At 45.2% G+C, this 18703-nt stretch overlaps 5 protein-coding genes across 5 annotated transcripts in view; 2 read left to right on the top strand and 3 right to left on the bottom strand.

Annotated features, from left to right (window-relative positions):
* Positions 1-6342: 6342 nt before the first annotated feature.
* BU26DRAFT_603982 (uncharacterized protein) lies at positions 6343-8357 on the bottom strand. Its single transcript, XM_033835483.1, has 2 exons — positions 8246-8357; positions 6343-8192 (listed from the first exon to the last, which is right to left on the bottom strand). The coding sequence occupies exons 1-2, from the start codon at positions 8328-8330 to the stop codon at positions 6397-6399; spliced, it is 1881 nt and encodes a 626-aa protein (XP_033684632.1). The 5' UTR covers positions 8331-8357; the 3' UTR covers positions 6343-6396.
* A 376-nt stretch (positions 8358-8733) lies between these two features.
* On the top strand, positions 8734-10590 carry BU26DRAFT_518222 (uncharacterized protein). Its single transcript, XM_033828762.1, has 3 exons — positions 8734-9340; positions 9390-9704; positions 9753-10590. The coding sequence occupies exons 1-3, from the start codon at positions 8826-8828 to the stop codon at positions 10546-10548; spliced, it is 1626 nt and encodes a 541-aa protein (XP_033684631.1). The 5' UTR covers positions 8734-8825; the 3' UTR covers positions 10549-10590.
* Positions 10591-10976: 386 nt separating this feature from the next.
* On the bottom strand, positions 10977-13025 carry BU26DRAFT_592891 (kinase-like protein; the record flags this gene model as incomplete). Its single annotated transcript, XM_033834854.1, has 1 exon — positions 10977-13025. The coding sequence occupies exon 1, from the start codon at positions 12831-12833 to the stop codon at positions 10977-10979; it is 1857 nt and encodes a 618-aa protein (XP_033684630.1). The 5' UTR covers positions 12834-13025.
* Positions 13026-14411: 1386 nt separating this feature from the next.
* On the bottom strand, positions 14412-16122 carry BU26DRAFT_518221 (uncharacterized protein). The gene has a single exon (XM_033828761.1). It carries the CDS (start codon positions 15903-15905, stop codon positions 14700-14702), a length of 1206 nt encoding a protein of 401 aa, XP_033684629.1. The 5' UTR covers positions 15906-16122; the 3' UTR covers positions 14412-14699.
* Positions 16123-18042: 1920 nt separating this feature from the next.
* Positions 18043-18703, top strand: part of BU26DRAFT_603979 (uncharacterized protein) — a gene marked incomplete at both ends in the record, with an annotated part of 1183 nt that continues 522 nt past the window's right edge. Inside the window, one exon of the mRNA XM_033835482.1 lies at positions 18043-18492. Coding sequence (XP_033684628.1) covers positions 18043-18492 — 450 coding nt within the window. The remainder of the gene's footprint in view (positions 18493-18703) is intronic.

Below are 18703 nucleotides of genomic sequence, written 5' to 3'. Positions count from 1 at the left end.
TTCGCACGTAATCTCTTGTTCTGTAACCCTAGGCTTAGCTTACCGTTTTCTCCGTCCTGGCTAGCTAACCCTGTTCTCGATCCTGTAATCGTAACACTAATTCTAAAAAGAAGCTCTACTAGTTAATTACTTAGAAGCTTCTATCTCTAGAATACGCTAGCGTAACTATAGCTTATTTCTCTAAAATAAATTCTAATTTACTACTACTATATTAAGAAGGCGTTAATTATAATATTAAGCTTATAGTAAAAAATATACTAACTAATAGCTCTCTCTATAGTATATTACTAGAGTACCTATAGCTTATATATAACTACCTAGAGAATTACCTCTACTATAGCTTTATTATTTATAGTAACACGTTATACATATTACTAGTTCTATTTACTAAAAAGCTAGAGAAAGAATAGAGGTTTTATATTAACTACTAAAAGCTTAATACTATTATAAAAAAAATATTTATTCTATTTCTTTTATTTAGAAAACACTTACCTACTTATTACGTATAAAGGTCTTTATAAAGTTAGATATTTAGTAGACTTTTTATAGAATCTAGCTTAATAAGTTAGTAGAAAATCTAACTTCTTTTTATATATAATATAGTAACTATAAGTATTACGTTCTACTCTTTAGTCTTTATAATAGCTCTACTACCTTTTAGTAATATATTAATAAGGTATTATATAAGTTACTAAATAATTTCTATATAGTATATATTAATAATATTCTTATTTATTTAGAGAATTTTCTTAAGTATAAGGCTTATGTTACTAAGGTACTTACTTAACTATATAAGGCTAGGTTATAAGTAGATATTAAGAAGTTAGAATTTACTATTAAGAGTACTAAGTTTCTAGAATTAATTATAAGTACTAATAGAATCTAGAAGAACTCTAAGAAGGTTACTACTATTTAGAACTAGCTTATACTAAGAACTCTTAAGAGCCTTTAATTATTTCTAAGTTTCTATAATTTTTATTAAGTCTTTCTAAGAAATTTATAGTAGAATTGTCTACTTACTTACTAAGCTACTAAAATAGAGAGTATAGTACGTCTTTAGTAAAGCTAAGCTTATAGTATTTTAGTATATTAAGAATCTTATACTAGCTAATAACGTTCTAGCTTACTACTCTCTCTATTAATAAATAAGAGTTAAGATAAACGTATTAGATAGCGTAGTTACTAGAGTTCTTTTATAGCTTTAAGAGAATAGTATCTAGTAACCTATAGCTTTCTTTAGTAAGATAATAAATACTATCTAGATAAATTATAGTATTTATAATAAAGAAATACTAGTAGTTATTCTTAGTATATAGAAATAGAGAAGCTAGCTAATTAGTCTATAAGATCTAGAACTATTTATAGTATTAACTAACTATTAAGCTCTAGAGTACTTTATAACTAAGTAAGAACTTACTATTAGGTAGGTTTACTAGACTAATAATATTACTAACTATAATCTTAAGCTTATCTATTAATCTAGATTAGCTAATATAGTAGCTAACGCGTTATTATAAAAGTAGAAAGAACTTAAAACTTAAAAGAAGAAGAATTATACTACTTATATAAGAGCTTTTCTAAGTAAGAAATAAATTAGCCTCTCTACTATTAAGTAAATTTTAGATAAGCTAGCTACTCTAGCTACTAAGAGGCTAGCAAGTAGCGTTACGAAAATTACGTTTGCTAATACCTTTATAAAAACACCTTCTATAGAGAATCTCTATACTATAATTAACTAGATTATTACTACTAATTAATTAAATAAATCTCTATAGCTAGCTTAAGAGAAAGATACTATATTAGGCTCTATCTAGAAAATAGAAGCTAGCTTACTAATATATTAGAATTAATTAATAGTCTCTACTATTAACTACCTATAAGCGTATTTAATACGCGCTATATATACTACTTAGATAACTATCTATCTAGAGTACTAGAAGACTACCTAGTTACTATAAGATTAATATTACTAGCTAGATATATAAGAAGATATTAATACGTATATAGTAGTATATAAGGCTTACTACTAGAGCTATACTTTACGTAATAAAACGCTAGGTCTTCTAAAGCCTCTATCTATTTCTAAAAGAGTATAGTAGAACGTCTTTATAGATTTTAAGAGCTTTTTCTCTAATAAAAGAGAACTTAATTATATATACGTTATTATAAATTAGCTAAGTAAGTAGAGTTTCTCTCTACTCTACTATAAGAAAATTATAGCTTAACGTATAGTAAAGCTATATTATTAATATATCTAGCGTATATATAGTTCTTCTAGGTTTATTATATTAGATTATAGTCTATAGTTTACCTCTACTTTTATAGATAAGCTCTACTAGCTTATAGAAATTAAGTAGAAGCTTTCTACTATATACTATCTATAAACTAATAGAAATATAGAGATTATTAATTAATATTTTAATTAGTATCTATATTTATTTATTAACTACTACTAGAATAATTAGTTAGACCTTCTATCTTATATAGACTAGGTATAAGCTACGTTACTATATAAAACTATAGAACTAATAGCGTATAAAATTAAATTTAGATACTAGCTAATATACTACTAGAATTAGAAGAAGTATATAATAAAAGCCTCTACTCTACGTAAGTATCTCTTACGCTAAAAAGCTTAGAATTTTACTAAAAAGTAATATAACGCTATAGAAAAAGCTACTAAAATTATATAAAGTAATATTGCAAAAGCGTAAGCTAGGTAGATGCTTTAAGTAAATAAAAAGCGCTAAGAATCTAATTTTACTATAGATAACCTTATCTATATTAAATCTTATAGCTTTTTAATAGATTAGCTAAGTATAAAGCTTAATTAATAGATATATAGCTTTTACCTAATTATTACTATAAAGAGTTACTTCTTTTAGCTCTAGCTATCTACGTATATATATATAATATCTTTTATACTAATTAGCTAAGTAAAGTCTTAGAGCTATTGCTAGAGTAGGTAGAGTCTAAGTAGCTATCTATTAAAGTTAATAGTAATCTAGAATAGCTTGTATATAAAATTCTAGATAGCTATCTTTATTAAAATTATTTTTAATACTATGCTATATAGATAGCTTATAACTCTAACTCTATCTAGTATAATACTATAGGCTTTATTAATACTTTCTATAAGATAAGAGACTTTTATATAGTATACCTAGATAAGCTAGAGCTACTATTATAATTAAATACTTAAATTAAAGCGTATAAAAAAGAGAAGACTCTAAAGAAGATAGTAGAGAATTTAAAACTTATAAGAGTAGAAGATATAAGAGTAACGTAAAGATACTACTAAGTAATTTAAAACTCTACTAAGCTTATAGTATTATTTAAGAAGAGAGTCTATAATAAAGCTACTCTATAGACGTAGAAATAAGTCTTCTAGTTTAAATCTCTATAAGCCTCTTTCTCTCTAGTAGACAAGAGCTCTATAGAGAATAAAGTAACTAGAGAGAAGGTAGTAGCTATAAAAGCGCTTCTAGTTTAAAACTAATATAAATATACTTACTATAAGCTAAAAAAGATAGTTAAGAGTATAACGTAGAAGTTTTAGAAGAAGAAAGATCTAGAAGACGTATTTTAGAGCTTAGAGACAAGCTCTTTCTATAAGAGAAGGTAATATAATAGTCTAGTTTAGAGATTTACCTTAGTTATATAACCTTAGGTTACGTAACTTTATTACGTAATCTAGCCTAGCGTTTTAGCGCTTAGCACCTCTATATATAGAGCCTTTTAGAGTATTCTTTTACTTCTTACCTTTAGATAGCTAAATTTAACCTAACCTACTCTACTAGTATCTCTTATTCTTATAGCTTATAGAGATAGTACTACTTATAGCTAACTTATCTAGCTAGGTATTTAGAAACGCTTATAGTAGTAGAGACTATAGAGCTAGCTCTTATATATTATATACTACTACCTCTTCGCGCTACTTCTTACTTTTATTCTAATTTATAACTTCTTTTTAAGTAACTAGCTATAAGCTAGCTTTAATTATAAGAGTATTCTCTTTCTAAATTTACTTTCTTTTACGTAAATTATACTTCTTTTTCTATACGTTAGCTACTTAAAGCTAGGTAACTTTAGACTTTATAAGTACTAGCTAATATACTATTAGCTTATTACCTTTTTTAAGCTAATTAAGTAACTTAATTATATAAGTTAGTAATAAATTAAAATACTATATAATTTTTCTTTAAATTAGAGTTAATTATAACTTTAATTTAGTAGAATTACTAGGTATTTTATACTTCTAGGTAGTAGTATTATTAGTAGAGAGTATTAGCGTACGTAATTAAACTTTAAGCTTTAATACTACTAAATCTAGATTAAATAGAACTAAGCTAGCGTCTTTAAATTCTACTTTAATATTATTATTTATAATTAATATATAAAAAGCTATATAAAATATAAGTAGAAACTTAGTTTTTATAATATAGTTAATATAGCTATATATTAGAATCTTAACTTAGTAGCTATATACTACCTTTAATAGTAAGAAGTAGCTAATATTAAGTAGCTATAAAAAATATAATAAATATACTAGTATATAGAGAGCTATAGCTTTTATAGCTATCTAAAATTAGTAGATAATATACGTCTATAATATAACTCTTAGTATACGCGTTAAAGTACTTTAACTATATAATACTAACTTTATTTATTATCTAGCTACTTTTAAAGATAGCTATAATCTAGTTATATAGTAGCTAGCTACTCTTATACTACGCTAAGAGGTAGTTCTTATTTATAATAATAAGAAATAGTAGAATCTATATATTATCTACTACTCTTACTATTATAATTACTAAAATCTACTTATAATTACCTAGTTAAAGACTCTTTAGTCGCGATTATTTCTTAGAGCTAGTAACTACTATCTAAGATAATATTATTTCTATTATAAAGCTAGATTTATTAAAGTTATATATATCTTTATTAGTAATACTATATTTTACCTTTATATTATCTACTAGATTAAACTACGCCTAAATAATTATAAAATCTTCTTACTTTACTCTCTAATAGTTATACTTATAATTAAGCTATATTTTAAGCTTAGAATAGTACTTAATAAAGTTATTTAGCTAGTTCTTACCTATAACCTTTTCTCTTTACTTAGTAAGTAGCTAATTAGCTATATCTTAAATAGTAGTAAGCTAGAGAGTAAATTCTTACGCGTCTAGGTTAAGTATATAGTTAATTATTACCTACTCTTTATTTATAGTAAGCTTTATTAAATTAGATATCTTTTTAGATCTTTAAGTTACTCTATTACGTTAGTTTTTTAGTATTAATTAGTAGACTCTATATATAGCTATAGCGCGTTATTTATTCTAGATTTAGCTAGTCTAGAGAGTAGAGAGAGTAAGCTATATTCTAGCTTTATAAGAGAATAATTTTTAGTAAAAGCTTAGTAAAAGTAGTTAGCTTACTTATATAGTTAGTTTACTTATAAAGTACGTTATACTTTATCTTTATATTATCTACTAGATTAAACTATATCTAAATAATTATAGAATCTTCTTACTTTACTTTCTAATAGTTATACTTATAATTAAGTTATATTTTAAGCTTAGAATAGTATATAATAAAGGTGTTTAGCTAGTTTATACCTACTATCTTCTTACTCTACTTAGTAAGTAGCTTATTAGCTATATCTTAAATAGTAGCAAGCTAGAGGGCAAATTCTTGCGTGTCTAGGTTAAGTATATACTTAACTATTACCTGCTCTTCGTTCTTTGTAAGCCTTGTTAAATTAGGTGTCTTTTCGCGTCGTGGAGCGACTCCGTCGCGTCGACTGCGGACTTTCTCTTACAGTACGTTATAGAGAGCTACAGCGCGCCGTAAGCTTAGCTCTAGGTCCTGTTAAATAGCCTAGAGCGCAAGCTGTATCTAGGATTCGTCTAAAGTCGATTAGGCGTTTGTGGAGGGCTTCATGATAGAGATGGTGGCATTTGGTGAGGGCTTGGCATTTTTGGGGGGTTCGCCCGTGTGGGGGGTTCGCCCGTGAAGTACGTTACTCTAGCTTTTATTAGAAACTTTTACTTTTAAAAATGCTAAGTTAAAGTTCTATCTAATTGCGATAAAGGCGACAAGTCGTAACTGTCAGGGTCGCTGCGAGGATCGGTGGACCCTCATTCTCATGGGGAAGGTACGATGCACACGTGGCTCCTCCTGCGCCGATCTCAACGCCCTCACGCGGTTGCATACGCGAAACGAGGACTGACGGCCCATTCCCTGTGGTAATGAGCTGGCAGTAAGGAGAAGATGGCATTTTCGTTATCACTCCAACGCGAAACATATCAGTAAAAAGTCATCAGTCCGTTATTCGTTAACTTATTCGCGACCCCCACCCGCACTCTCTAGCGTACCCTCGGGGCTTTGCACCTAGAGCTTGATAGCCTGTAGCTCATTCACCACGCCGTCCATGAACGCCTCTTGCAGCTTCCACCCAATAGCGCCGCCCTCTTGATCTTCGTCCTCCTCAACCCCAAAAGCGTCCTGTCCGTGCGCCACAATGCATTTCTTCACGACTCCATGGTACTTCTCGCCGACACTCATCTTCAACTGCGCCAGCAGACTTGCCTCGGTCTCAAGAAGCGTTTCCCTAACGTCCTCCGCCTTATCCCAGCCAATATTGGGGTAGTCCACCATCTTGAGAATCCGATGCAGTGGCTCCCAATACGCGATTTCGAGTAGCAGTAACCCGAGGGAGTAGACGTCGTACGTCTTGCGGGAGCGGTTGGCGCCGTCCCGGGGGTGATCTCCTTGCACGCTGGGCCAGCGGTACATGTCGGTAGTCACACTCGGCGGACCCGATTCGGTCGTGTGATCGCTTGAGTCTGGTCGTGAGTATTCGAATCCGGAGAGGATACGTCGGGAGTAATCAAGGTTGCCATTTTCATCAACCGGAATGACGACGTTGGAGCTGCGGATGGCCTTGTGTAGCCAGTTGACGGCGTGCATGTACAGGACGCTCGATGCTAGGTCGCTTGCGAGTGCGATACGAGTATTGAGCGAGGGACGAGGACGGTCCGCATCGGAGAGGATGTCGAACAGGCTAGCGAGGCTCTTTGTGGAAGCGGGCACCTCGAAGATCCAGCCGAATTGATCGATTCCGTTTTCGCTGCTGATTTTGCGTTTCCTGTCGTCGAAGAATCCGATACAGTTTGGGGTCGAGAATTGCTTCGGTTTAGGAAGGCCTAGCATTTTGGCCATAGCTGCCGTTCTCTTGACCGTTGCAGGGTGGATCTGCATGCGCTCGTCTTCGTCGCTGAGCCATTCCTCCTTGTATGGCTTCCACTCAATCCACACCACTTTCGTTGATCCCCCAACTGTGAGGTCTGCCATGGGTTTCTGGCTTCCAACTTGGTATGGCTGTATGGTAAGCCTCTCGAAGTCAGTGTACATGTTCTCTAGCTCGGAGGTGTCAAGTTCCTCTGCGGGAACGTTAAGATACCGCAAACGGGCCAAGTCTCTCAAGGTATCTTGCTGCCACCCGGAAGACGACTGGGCACTCGGTTGCGAGGAATAGTCCAGAAGAACCCGAGAAGCTTCGAACAGTCGCTTTACTTCCTGCGTCAGTTTTCGTGTCTGAACGATTTCCAGGTACGACTTGTTCACGGAACTGAGCATCTCGTGGGAGTGATAGTCATCCATCATTTGGCGCAGGCGCTCGGTGTAGAAGTTGAGGTCCTTTAGCAGCCCCTCATATTCCGCCTCGTCTTTCATTACCCAGCGAACGCGTTTGAGGGGGTTTTTGAAGCTGTTCCTCACGGCTTGAACGCCGTCGTGCCATCTGGAATGGAAGCCCCGACCCTTCTCCTTCGTCTTCTCGTAAGAAATCGTCAGACTGGTGACTTCCTCCGCAAAGTCTCTCGACTGAGCCACAGTCCTTGCTGCCTCTTGCTGCTGGGCAGTGGTGCTTCTTTCGGGGTGTAGCTCGGTGTACCGCGCATTGTACTCGATGAAATCGTTCAGTATGATCTTGATACGGTCCACGACATCCATTAGCTCTACAGGGTTTGCGCCCAAACTGACTGAGATTTTCTGTCTCTTCTCTGTTTCGATCAGCCCGGCGGCCTTGGCCCAAGCCAGCAATTTATGATGCTCGATACTGAGCATCACACGAAACTTCTCGCAGCTTTCCGGCATATCCACATATGCATTAATGAAATTGAAGGCTGATCCGAATTAGTGTCGTGTCTTGCTCCGCAGAAGATGGTGTGGTATGTACCCTTGACAGCCTCGTCGAAAAGTTGGAAGGCTAAGCCCGTGGCTCCTATCGCAGCCCCCGCAATGCTTAGTGGGTCGACGGCCATGCTGAAATTTTTAAGCGGAGAAGACGCTCATTAAGGTAGGCAAAGGAGAAAGATTCCAACCCAAAGCTCGTCCGAATATATGTGGTTGAAAAGACATCAGGCTGAAACTTCGGCTTGCTAAAACTAGCTACTCGTTTCAAAACCTGTTGCAACACTGAAGGCTGTGTTGATTACCTGCGGTCACACGTGCGACTCGATGCGGTCCCGTCTGCGTGGGGCTTACTGCATTCATTCGCTGGCGTCACGCGCTGTGGCTGCCTGCATTTGCTGTCAATATTCGTCCGCCACCGGATCCGTCCAAGTCCGGATGACGCGCCGCCGCTCAGCCTTGTCCCATCAGGCTGAGAAATGTCGAAGGCGTGTCCCCGACTGCCGCTCTGCTGACCCGAACATGCCACCTTGACGTCTGCCCTTGCTTCGCTGCCCAAGGTGCACGTCGAGACAGCTTAAGTTCTGGTCTCTACGCCTGCGCAGAAACCGCTACATCGAGTCCAAATGTCAACCGATATTGCATACCAACCGTCGCTTTCCCCGTCGTTGCGAAACGAGGACAGCTTCGGGCGCTCGTCCATCGCATCTTTACCAACGCGGCAGTACGACAGCCTGGCCGCTATCGCACGCCCTGAAGTTCATGCTCCTACTTTCGCACCTACCTGGCGTCGAACCCTGTCTAACCTGAGTCGGAGAAAAGGCGGGGTTAGATTTCGGGATGAAGTCGAGGTGAGGGAGGCCGAACCTGGGTTGCGTGAGGAACGGAGCCATACGTCAACGCCGTGGGACGGGACGCTGTTACTAACTCTCGATGGGGAAGGCATTCGTGGTTTGTCTACATTGGTCGTTCTGGAACTTCTGATGGAAGCTATCGAAGTGGAAGAAAAGCGCCTGGATCCTGATTCGCGATGTAGCGCCGATTCACCACGGCTTGGAAAGTCCGATCGCGCTTCTGTAGCAAAATGGGGGTATCTTCCCAGTCACTACTTTGACTTCATCGGCGGAACAAGTACTGGAGGGTAGGGTCGAGGTCCTCTGAAGACTGCAGCGCTTACTCACATGAACCAGGCTGCTGGCGATAATGCTCGGGAGGCTTCGCATGGACGTCAAGGCTTGCTGGAAGTGGCTCGAGCAGCTCAATGCTGAGCCCGAATCGAAGAACCCTTTTGTCTCCCTGATCCCGTTCCCGAAGCCCAAAAAGGCGTGGTCAAAGGCGCGATACGACGCAACCTTCGACCAGATCCTCTCGGAGCGTTCCCAGACACCCAGGTCTCCTCCAGCCTCACCCACGAACAGCCGTGCACTTCAGCACCCCGATACTGCAGGCGCAAAAGGGAGTAGCGAAAAGGCATATTTCAAGTCAAGCTCTTCGCGTTGTAAAACGTTAGGTTCCCTTCACCACTGGTATGTGGAAGCTAATCCGAGTCGCAGAATCGCCATAGCGTTACGAATAGATGGTAGTTTTGCCAGACCATACGTGTTCCGTTCGTACAGTACCAAACCACAGCTATCTCTGCGGCGGACTCCCACAAGCATGAGTCTCAAGAACAGTCTTTCTGTCGAGAATGTCGCCAAAGCCATCATGGCCCCCCCTTCCAAGCCGTTCGAGATCGACGAAGACGGCTATGTAGATGCCTCGACGTATGCCCGAAATCCAACGGTTGAGATTTTCCACGAAGTAGAACGCTTTGAGCGGAGCGAAGCAATAAGGCCATTCGGGGTTGGGACGATTTTGAGTATAGGTGTTGAATCGAAGAACCACAACAAGGCCCGGGATCCTCTCATCAAAGCGCTAGCTCGCACTACCGAAAAGGTCGACGAACGAATACACCTGTTGATGGGGGGTGTTGACGATCGATACTGCCGGATAAAGGTGCCAGCCCTATTCAATGACAAGGCACAGGGCACAAAGCCGTTGGTCGAACTCCGAAAAGACTCCAAGGAAACAATACATGAATTGAAGGAGACGAGGGAAAGGATCGGACAGATGGCGCGGGACTTGGTCAGGAGGCGCAAGGAGCGGGCTATCACTCCTGCGTGGGAATCTTTTGCTCTTGGGGTAACATACACCTGCAGCAAGCCTGGGTGCACGGATAAGAAGTTTGAGGACAGGCAGTCTCTTCTCAGGCACTGGATCCGGAAGCATGGATACGATTATCCAGATCCTTCCACCATTGACGAGGTTGAGGCAGAACTCGACGACAGCCAGAAGTTTGACGAGTCATAGATTTCCCACTGTATTCTAGTTTCTTAGCAGCATATGAGGGATCGAGTTTCATATTACATGCCGTGCGCCTTTCTCGGTGAGGAACGCCGTCATCGCAGCCGTCATCATCACTGAAGTAGATCACTCCATTACCCCAGTTACAAGCGCAAAGAAAGATATACAGCGAGTGACACCCCCAGCTATCATAAATCATGCAATGCCCCATCATCGTCGACCGTTCTCCTCCGGACATAAACGTTCCTGTTCCGCCCGAACTTCGCCCTCCACCAGACCCCAAAGCCTTGCCTCCAAGTAACCTTCACGGCGCCTTCAAGTCCACCCTCGCCCTCTGAACCCTGTGTTCCAGAAGCGGTCGGGATCTTGACGACCATGTGTCTGATCGGTATGAACTCTGGTTTCTTGCCTGCCAACCGGCTCAGTAGTGGCGACTACAGGGTAGGACTACACTCACCCTCGAACATCTTCGTGCTGCCGACTGAAATTTTCATGCGCTGCGGATGGGACTCGTCGCGGTCGAGTACCAGTATACTTTTGTGTGAAATATTCTTCGCGCTATTCGCCACCACCCAGGTTGGGGCGCGACGCATCGCTTTGGACTGTGATTCTTTGGCCCGGGTTGCGTGGCTTGCTTTCTTGTCGCCCATGTCGTCCTCCGTGTCCGTCAACGGCGGTGTTGCGGTCGCGGGTCTTCCGTCTTCATGTAGAGGGCTTGTGCCGTCTGTAGAAAGCTGTTGTCGTACATCGGCTGCGTTTTCATATTCCTCGAAGCGAACTCCTTTTCCGACCGTCGGGGGCAGAGGTGTGACGCGTTGAGGACTGGCCTCCTCCGGTTCGGGGATTCTCTGGTCCGTTGGGGGTGGCGGTGCCGTATCGCGGGCCACTTCCTCTTCTCCTCCAAGATGACCTGCCACGTCGGGAGATTCTGGTTCACCACTGGGCTCTATATCGTCTTCAATGTTGGGTGCGGGGAGCGTTTCGATATCCTTCTCGATGTCCTGTGGGAATTTAAGCGCTTCGGTCTGAATCTCGCACGAATGGCATGCAATTTTGCTCTTCGTGTAGAGATAAAGGCTCTTGAAATGCTGCCATAAATCATGAGACTTTGGTCTGTCGTCTGGGTTCGCTTCTACCATCTTGCCGATGATAGGGAGTACCTTGCAGATGGCGTCACGTTCGTCTCGAGCCAATCCGGACCGCTCCCAGGAGTTACTTTTGGGAAGATTTGACTCGATCCAAACTTGGAGCAAACTGATTTTACGATAGTACTGGGGCTTCTCCATGTTTATATGCTTGTAGAGAGCTCCAAGTGGTATGCCGAGGATGAGGGTTGCCATTTCCAAGAATACGCACCCGAGGGAAAAGACGTCCGACTCGTAGCCGGTCATCTGGCTTTTGTTCACAACTTCTGGGGCTACGTATCGAGGGGTGTATTTCTGGCCACCCGACGTCACCTCCTCACCCGCGCGAGGGTAACGTTTGGAGATGCCAAAGTCCGTGATGAGTGGTTGAGAAAACTCGTCAACGATGATGTTGTCGGGTTTAATATCCTTGTGCTTGACGTTGGTCTTAGCACTGTGAAGATATTCAAGTGTCTTGCTCAGACAAGCAAAGAACCCAAAAAACGACCGGATGTGATCCTGATGTTCGTCTCGGAGCCGGTCGGGCGCTTCCTTGGTTTCCTTGAGCTGCTTGGTGATCTCATCGAGGATTTTGCGCAGATCAGTCCCTGCGGGATACATTACGATGCCGAGGGTATTGTCGGTCTTATCCGAGTACACCATGTCATATGAAGCGACGTATGACACAACGTGGCAGTGATTTATTTGCTCCATAATCCCGACCTCGACGAGCGCATTCTCCAAGGGTATCTCGGCTCTTCCATAGTCGAATATCTTCAGTGCGAGTTTCCTCGGGTAAGCCGGCTTATCCTGATCATACCAACACTCGTATACCCTTGTGCCGGATGACTTGCCGAGTGTATTGCCTTTTACCAAAGGCGACCGTATAGACTCATTGTCCGGAACGATTCTAGCGTGATTATGTAGCTTACGCTCCAAGGTAGAGTTCGGAGACATCTTGAGCTTGGATGCTTCCTTCCAGTTGAACCGATTACGGTCGTTCTTCTCGATGAAGTCCTCCATTGGTAGGCCATACAGATCTGGCCTTTTCTTCTTGGACCTCAACTCTTTCTTCTCCGGCTTTGGGTCTTGCTTCTCGGGCTCTGGCCCTTTCTCCTTAGACTCCGGCCCTTTCTTCTCAGACTCCTGCTCCTTTGCTACAGACATTATGAACTGTATCTCTCGTGTCCTGAATTCGGCATTCGTTACTTGGAGGGATCGGGATAAAATTCATCGAAGCGACGCGCGAGTAACCCCCAACATCGTGGCAGTCTGTAATCGAGGAGGGCTCTAGTGTATTTGGACTATACTCTCTACAAAAAGCTTGGGTATAGCGAGTGAGCGACACTCTTAATGTTGAGGACGGGGAACAGCTTACCACCAAGCTGGAAATGAGAAACGCGACACAGCGACTCGCACCACGGTCTGCACCTGCGAAGAGGCAAGGCTGAGGCCTGAGGACACTCGGCTGGGGCAGCATTTCGACTTCTTAATGCAGCGCCCCTTCATCTAGCAGGAAATGTTCACACCGCCAGCCTTGTAGCCACAAACTAACCGAGCTGCGCATGGCAGCCTCCTCGATCACTTCGACAACCCGCCAACACGGAAGGAGATGGTGAGTGATCTTGCGTGCGAGGGTTAGAGTCCCATGATAATGCATGGCGGGATCTTCAAGACACTAGCCAAACAATTGCTTTGGTGTTTCATTTGGCACAACTCTCCTCGAACGCTGGGGCGTGACTCTAGGGCGCCGAAATGAGGGCGCAGTACACAATCGCACGATGCCTATCAGCTGGACATGCGGCGAATCCTCGAATTTGCCTGACCTCATGCGGTGACCCATTTGCGGAAGTGGGGTTGCTACACAATCAAGGGTTATCAGCTGAATGCACGGTGTGTCAAGGAATTTGCCTGGCACCTGGTGGAGATGTGCGACTCCTGCACCACCGACTGTGCGCCTCCAATCCTGCAAGCGCCAAAATCAAAAAATAACTCGTCGGCAGTGATTGTGGCCAATGTACGCTCGGAGGTTTTCAGCCTTAGCGCACTTACTGCGCCTGTATGGTAATATTCTCGCGTTATGAAATGAATTAGTTTTGGCGGCCACACTTGACTTCCGTACTAGTAATTGAGCAGACAAGAACAGTTCTAGGGAAGTGTGACTCTTTATCTAGATCGGTGATCATATCTGGGGTCTGGTCTCCGCTGGTAAGGGACCATTCACACAGTTCTTGGGACTGCTCAGACACGGTGCCTACGACGCAGGCTGATGGCTGGCCTACGCAGAGTCAGCAGCCGATGCCCCTGGATTGGCCGGTCTCATTCATTCAGAACTAGATCCCATCAGTGCGGTAATCACTTGATGGCGTCCCCATGTCCGGAGAGCAGCTAGTGAGCTTTAGCTGCCTTCATGCCGTGCACATGGTTCGAGTACTTCTCGCGGGTTACCAATAGTGGCTTGTATTTCCACGGATTAGGATGTTGGCAGGTAACCAATACCCTCAGTACGGTAACGCTCCCCCCTATATCAGGGGGAAAGCTGGGGCCCCTATTTAGGTAACTTTGGAACTTGGATGCTCACAACCTCCCAGAATTCGAGCACTGTGACACCGGCGGGTGCCATTTGCAGATACGCAGCGGCACAAGGGCAGAAAGACAGGAGGGAGCGTTAACGAGGAAGCCTAGACTGAATTTGATGTTCTTGCCATTCTGCAGTTCTTTGACGACGCCGTCAGGACGTTTTGGGTGCTAATACACATGCACGTACCCAAGCGTCCCCAGGTCGCCGCCATACTCTCATTCCCCTACCAAAGCTGTATCCCAGGGTCCTTTAATCTCCAAACATCTACCAAATAAAATCCTCCTCTATCTCTACTCTATTATCGAAACATGCTTGGACACCTTACTGTGCCAGCGGAAAAGGGGCTCCAGAACGGCATCAGCAGTGAGCAGGATATACCTTAATCCGAGCAATCTGGATGGCATAGGATATGCATTGATGATAATGTCCTGCCGCGCAACACGTCAGCACGTTTAACCAGCTGGCCAGAGCCGCCGGAGCCACGGGCTCTCAAGCCCCGCGTCCCTAACTCTGTGCGCATTCCACTGATCCAGGTCCTCCTCATCCTGCTTAACCAAATCCACGAACTCTCTCCAGCCAGCCAAGTCCTCGTCATCCTCCCTATCCGCACAGAAGTCCCACACGTTGATTGTAAACCACCCATCCTTAACACCGTTAATTCTCTCCGTGCTGCGCATCTCACACCTCATCGTGTCTACCGTAATGAAGTTCGTATCCCGACGTGCCCAGTATAGCAGCCACGCCCACATCAAGCTCTGTGCCGCGGCGCTCTGCACTTCGTTGCTGTACCAGAACAAATGAGTGACAGGAGGCAGCAGCTCCTCTTTCCTCTGAAAGCGCGACCACGATACCGTCGCTCTCTTAAAACTGCACGGCGGACAATAGCCCCCTAGCTCGGCGGCGCTCTTGATGTCTTTGGGGAGCCTCCAGTACGGCGTCCACATCTCTTTCCAAAACCGCGACACCGCTTCGCCAAATCCACACTCATATCGGCATTGAGGCGCGAAGGACGGCAGCGAGGTCTTCACCGTAGTATTCCAGTATTCGGTCGGCGTTAGGCGGTCGTTACGCCGCTCCGCTTTCCGGCGCTCGTGATCTCGATGTGTCATCAGCGACTCGCGAACAACTCTGGGGTAGTCCTCTCCAAGAGCCAGCTTATCCGCGCTATCCTTCATCAACGTATTGACCAGCTCAAGATCGCTCCTGCTGAGTCCAGGATGTCGACTCCACTTGCTCGGGTCCCAGCACGTCACTGTCCTTTTATATGCTCGGTGCACGGTTCTCTTTGGCGGCAGTAGCTCGGGGAGGAGCTTCGGGGGAGCAGGGAGCTGGAGGACGGCAAAGTAGTCTGGGTAGAAGAGCCAGGTCGGCGTGCAGGTGTGGTTGATGCCAAGTTCGCGATAGACGGAGGGGGGCAGGAGCGGGGGTCGGTCGCGGTAGTTGAAGAGGTTCGCGAGGAGGAAGGTGGAAATGGAGACGATGAGGAGAAGGCCGGTTGCGAGGAGGTAGTTTCGGCGCCAGTGCCGGGCGTGGAGTAGCGCGAGGCGGCGGAGAAGGGGTTGCTGGGACCATGGGCGAGGGCGCCGACGTAAACTTCCTGAGGGCTCATCGTATGCCCGTCCCGGCGAGGGCCTCCCAACGGGCGTTTTGGGCGGCATTTGGTGGTCGTGAATGGAGCGAGGATGCGACTCTGTCCAGCGATAGCGGCGGCGGACTGATTAGCGTGTCGCACAAAGAAAAGTGAGCAAACAAAGGCGACGGCCGCATGCAGCGCGATGACGTGCGTGGCATTCTGGAGCCCGACATTGATGCTGGCGCCATGAACGGAGATGCGGACGGGGGGAGAGTGGCGTGGTATTCGATGATGGTGGGTGTGAAGGTGAAAGGGACGCGAAAACAGATTCGCGCTGGCCCGGGGGACATCCGAAGTTCGCCTGGGCTGCGCGTGCACACGTGACCATGACTATTGTGGCTAGTCCACACCCTCATCTGGACGCCTCCACACACATCGCATTTGAACGCGGAACACGGCCAACAGTTGGAGAAACTGGCATGAACAACGATAGAAGCGCTTACAGCTCTCGCAGTCTCCCATAAAATGCTCCTCGGCCGTGTACGAAACGGCTTGGAGCTCCTGGAGAACGACTCGCCGGTAGGACTCGAATGCCCTCGAGCGCTCAAGTCCAAGACATGCATACACACCACCGAACACCAGTTCTGCCAAGTCCACAAGCTAGTTGGGCCTGACTTGTGGGTATAAGAGCCAGCATGCGCAGTCTGTCTCTTTTGCCTTTCTCTTCCTCTCCTCTCCGTCATGGCTCGTTTACCCTTGCCCGGTCCGCATGAGTGCACGCTTGTGGATCGGGTGCGTCTTATGGCTATGGGAGGGAACGCCCTTGGCTTGACGATGCAGCGAATGAGCCCTTCTTCATTCATTCTACTTCATCTTCCTTGAAAGCCCGCCAACAAGGCAGAGCAGCCTCTCAGAATCGCCAGCTCTTCCTCTTCACTGGTACCAACCTTCACCCACCGCAACGTTCTTCCCACTTCTCAACGTCTTCGGACGCGAACAATTTTGCGAAGAACAACGTTGGCCGCCATCCATCACACAGCGATTGCGGGGCATGTTTCTTCAACCCCGTCGAGAGAGCCCCCGCTACCATTGTCTGTCGGTTTCTTCAGCGCGGCAAGGAGCCAACAACCGCAACCTTACCACCGCCATGCGCAAATGCAACTCAGATCGCGACGAGGGCCGTACCACCGGAGCCTGCTCTGTTTCGACCAGCATCATGCAGCGGCATGGGCACAGCAGTCAGTGGCTCGATCCAGCGGACTCGCCCATTCTATCGACTTCCGAAGTGATGATCCAAAATCTCCAACCTCGACCCCCCTTCTGGCATCGTGACCGCTACCCACCACTCTAATACTAGAAAAGCACCCATTCGCAACGGTCTTCTCCAGATCACCGTTGCACTCTCTAACGATCATCCGCATTCAACAATTCCTCCAGCCCACGAACAGTAGTCTCAGGCCACTCCTCCCAACAATCTCTTTCAGAATTTCTGCCAGACACTCCCCCATGCCTCTCGTCTGTCGGCGCTAGCTTTTCTCGAGCCACTCTTCCCGACAATCTCTTTCAGAGCTTCTACCAGCGACTCCTCCGTGCCTCAATCGGTACCCGTCTTCTGTCGGCGCCAGCTCTTCTCACACGTACACCATCACCACATCTCATCCTCGACTCGAACCGGCTCAGTCCTCGCGTTGCAACATTTAACACCGACATTGGCAGCACACCCACAATCTGCAATTATCGCGGCACGCCCTCTCATGCTCAACCGGTTTTCGAAACCGCCCGGGAGCATGAGCAATCTTTAGCCCGCAACAGCGGCCATTATTTCGTCCTGGCCGTCTTATCGAAACTACATACGGACACTAGCTGTGTCGCGCAGTTCCCAGGCTTCCAAATCAGACCAAACCTATTTTTTCGGTCTCTAATTTTATTTCGCATCGCTCTTTCCTAGTGATGCCAGAAACTCAGCCAACTTCGCTCCCTTCGCTCGCTCTGCGCCTCCTACTGGGAATTTCTCGATACTTGCTGAAGGGGACGCCCAGACGCAAGTGTAGGGTGTTCTTGGTAGCGGGGTGCACGGCGAGCGGATGGGAGGACATGGCAGTAGCTGGAGGGCGCCGAGAGACCGAACGTTGAACGTGCAGCCAATAAACCGGGGGACGCCCTGGGATGTCGGCGAGCATGGGAGCACACCGTCCATTCGTACATTGGGACTGGGATATGACATGGTGACCGTGCCAGGTCTGAAGGAGATGTTGAAGAGACGCGGACTGAATGACGCCGGAAACAGGAACGAGCTCGTTGCGCGCCTGGAGCGGGCCGACAGAGTTCAGGACAAAGAGGCTGGGCAAGGTGTAGGGCCGGACAAGAGCAGGACCAAGCTTGGGGTGTTGGGTCACGGCGACGGCATTGCTCTGCGAGCGCCGGGATCACGGATTCGGATTCAGAGCGAGAGCGGCGCCGTCATGGAAGCACACCGAGATGACACTGTCCCACCTGCTCAAGGTGGTACGGAAGACCACGATAACTTCGGTTCACGGCAACAAAGCCAACTGAAGCGCCGTGACGCCTGGGAGCAGCGAGACCGTGAGGCGTACTCCGAGCGCCCTCAGCACGACGTCGAAGCGGATGACGAGAACCACAGTCGACCCCCATCTCGCGGGGAATCCAGACTCGTAAGTGTTGATGACGACCATCAGTCCCCCCATCGGGAACATCACAGTCAGGATATCGACGACCACAACCCATCTCATCGTCGGCGGGAGCCGGATCGTCGAGACGGCAACGACCGAGGTAGGCTTAGCTTTCGCCAAGACCGCGGCCGCCGTCGCAATGATGGGGTCTCCAGCAGCTCACGCTCTCCTAGCGAGCATACTCGCCGGAGCA

This window comes from Trematosphaeria pertusa (assembly GCF_010094035.1).
Source record: "Trematosphaeria pertusa strain CBS 122368 unplaced genomic scaffold BU26scaffold_6, whole genome shotgun sequence".
NCBI classification, from domain to species: domain Eukaryota; kingdom Fungi; phylum Ascomycota; class Dothideomycetes; order Pleosporales; family Trematosphaeriaceae; genus Trematosphaeria; species Trematosphaeria pertusa.
The sequence above is the reverse complement of the archived record's forward strand: the minus strand, read 5'-3'. Positions and strand labels throughout refer to the sequence as shown.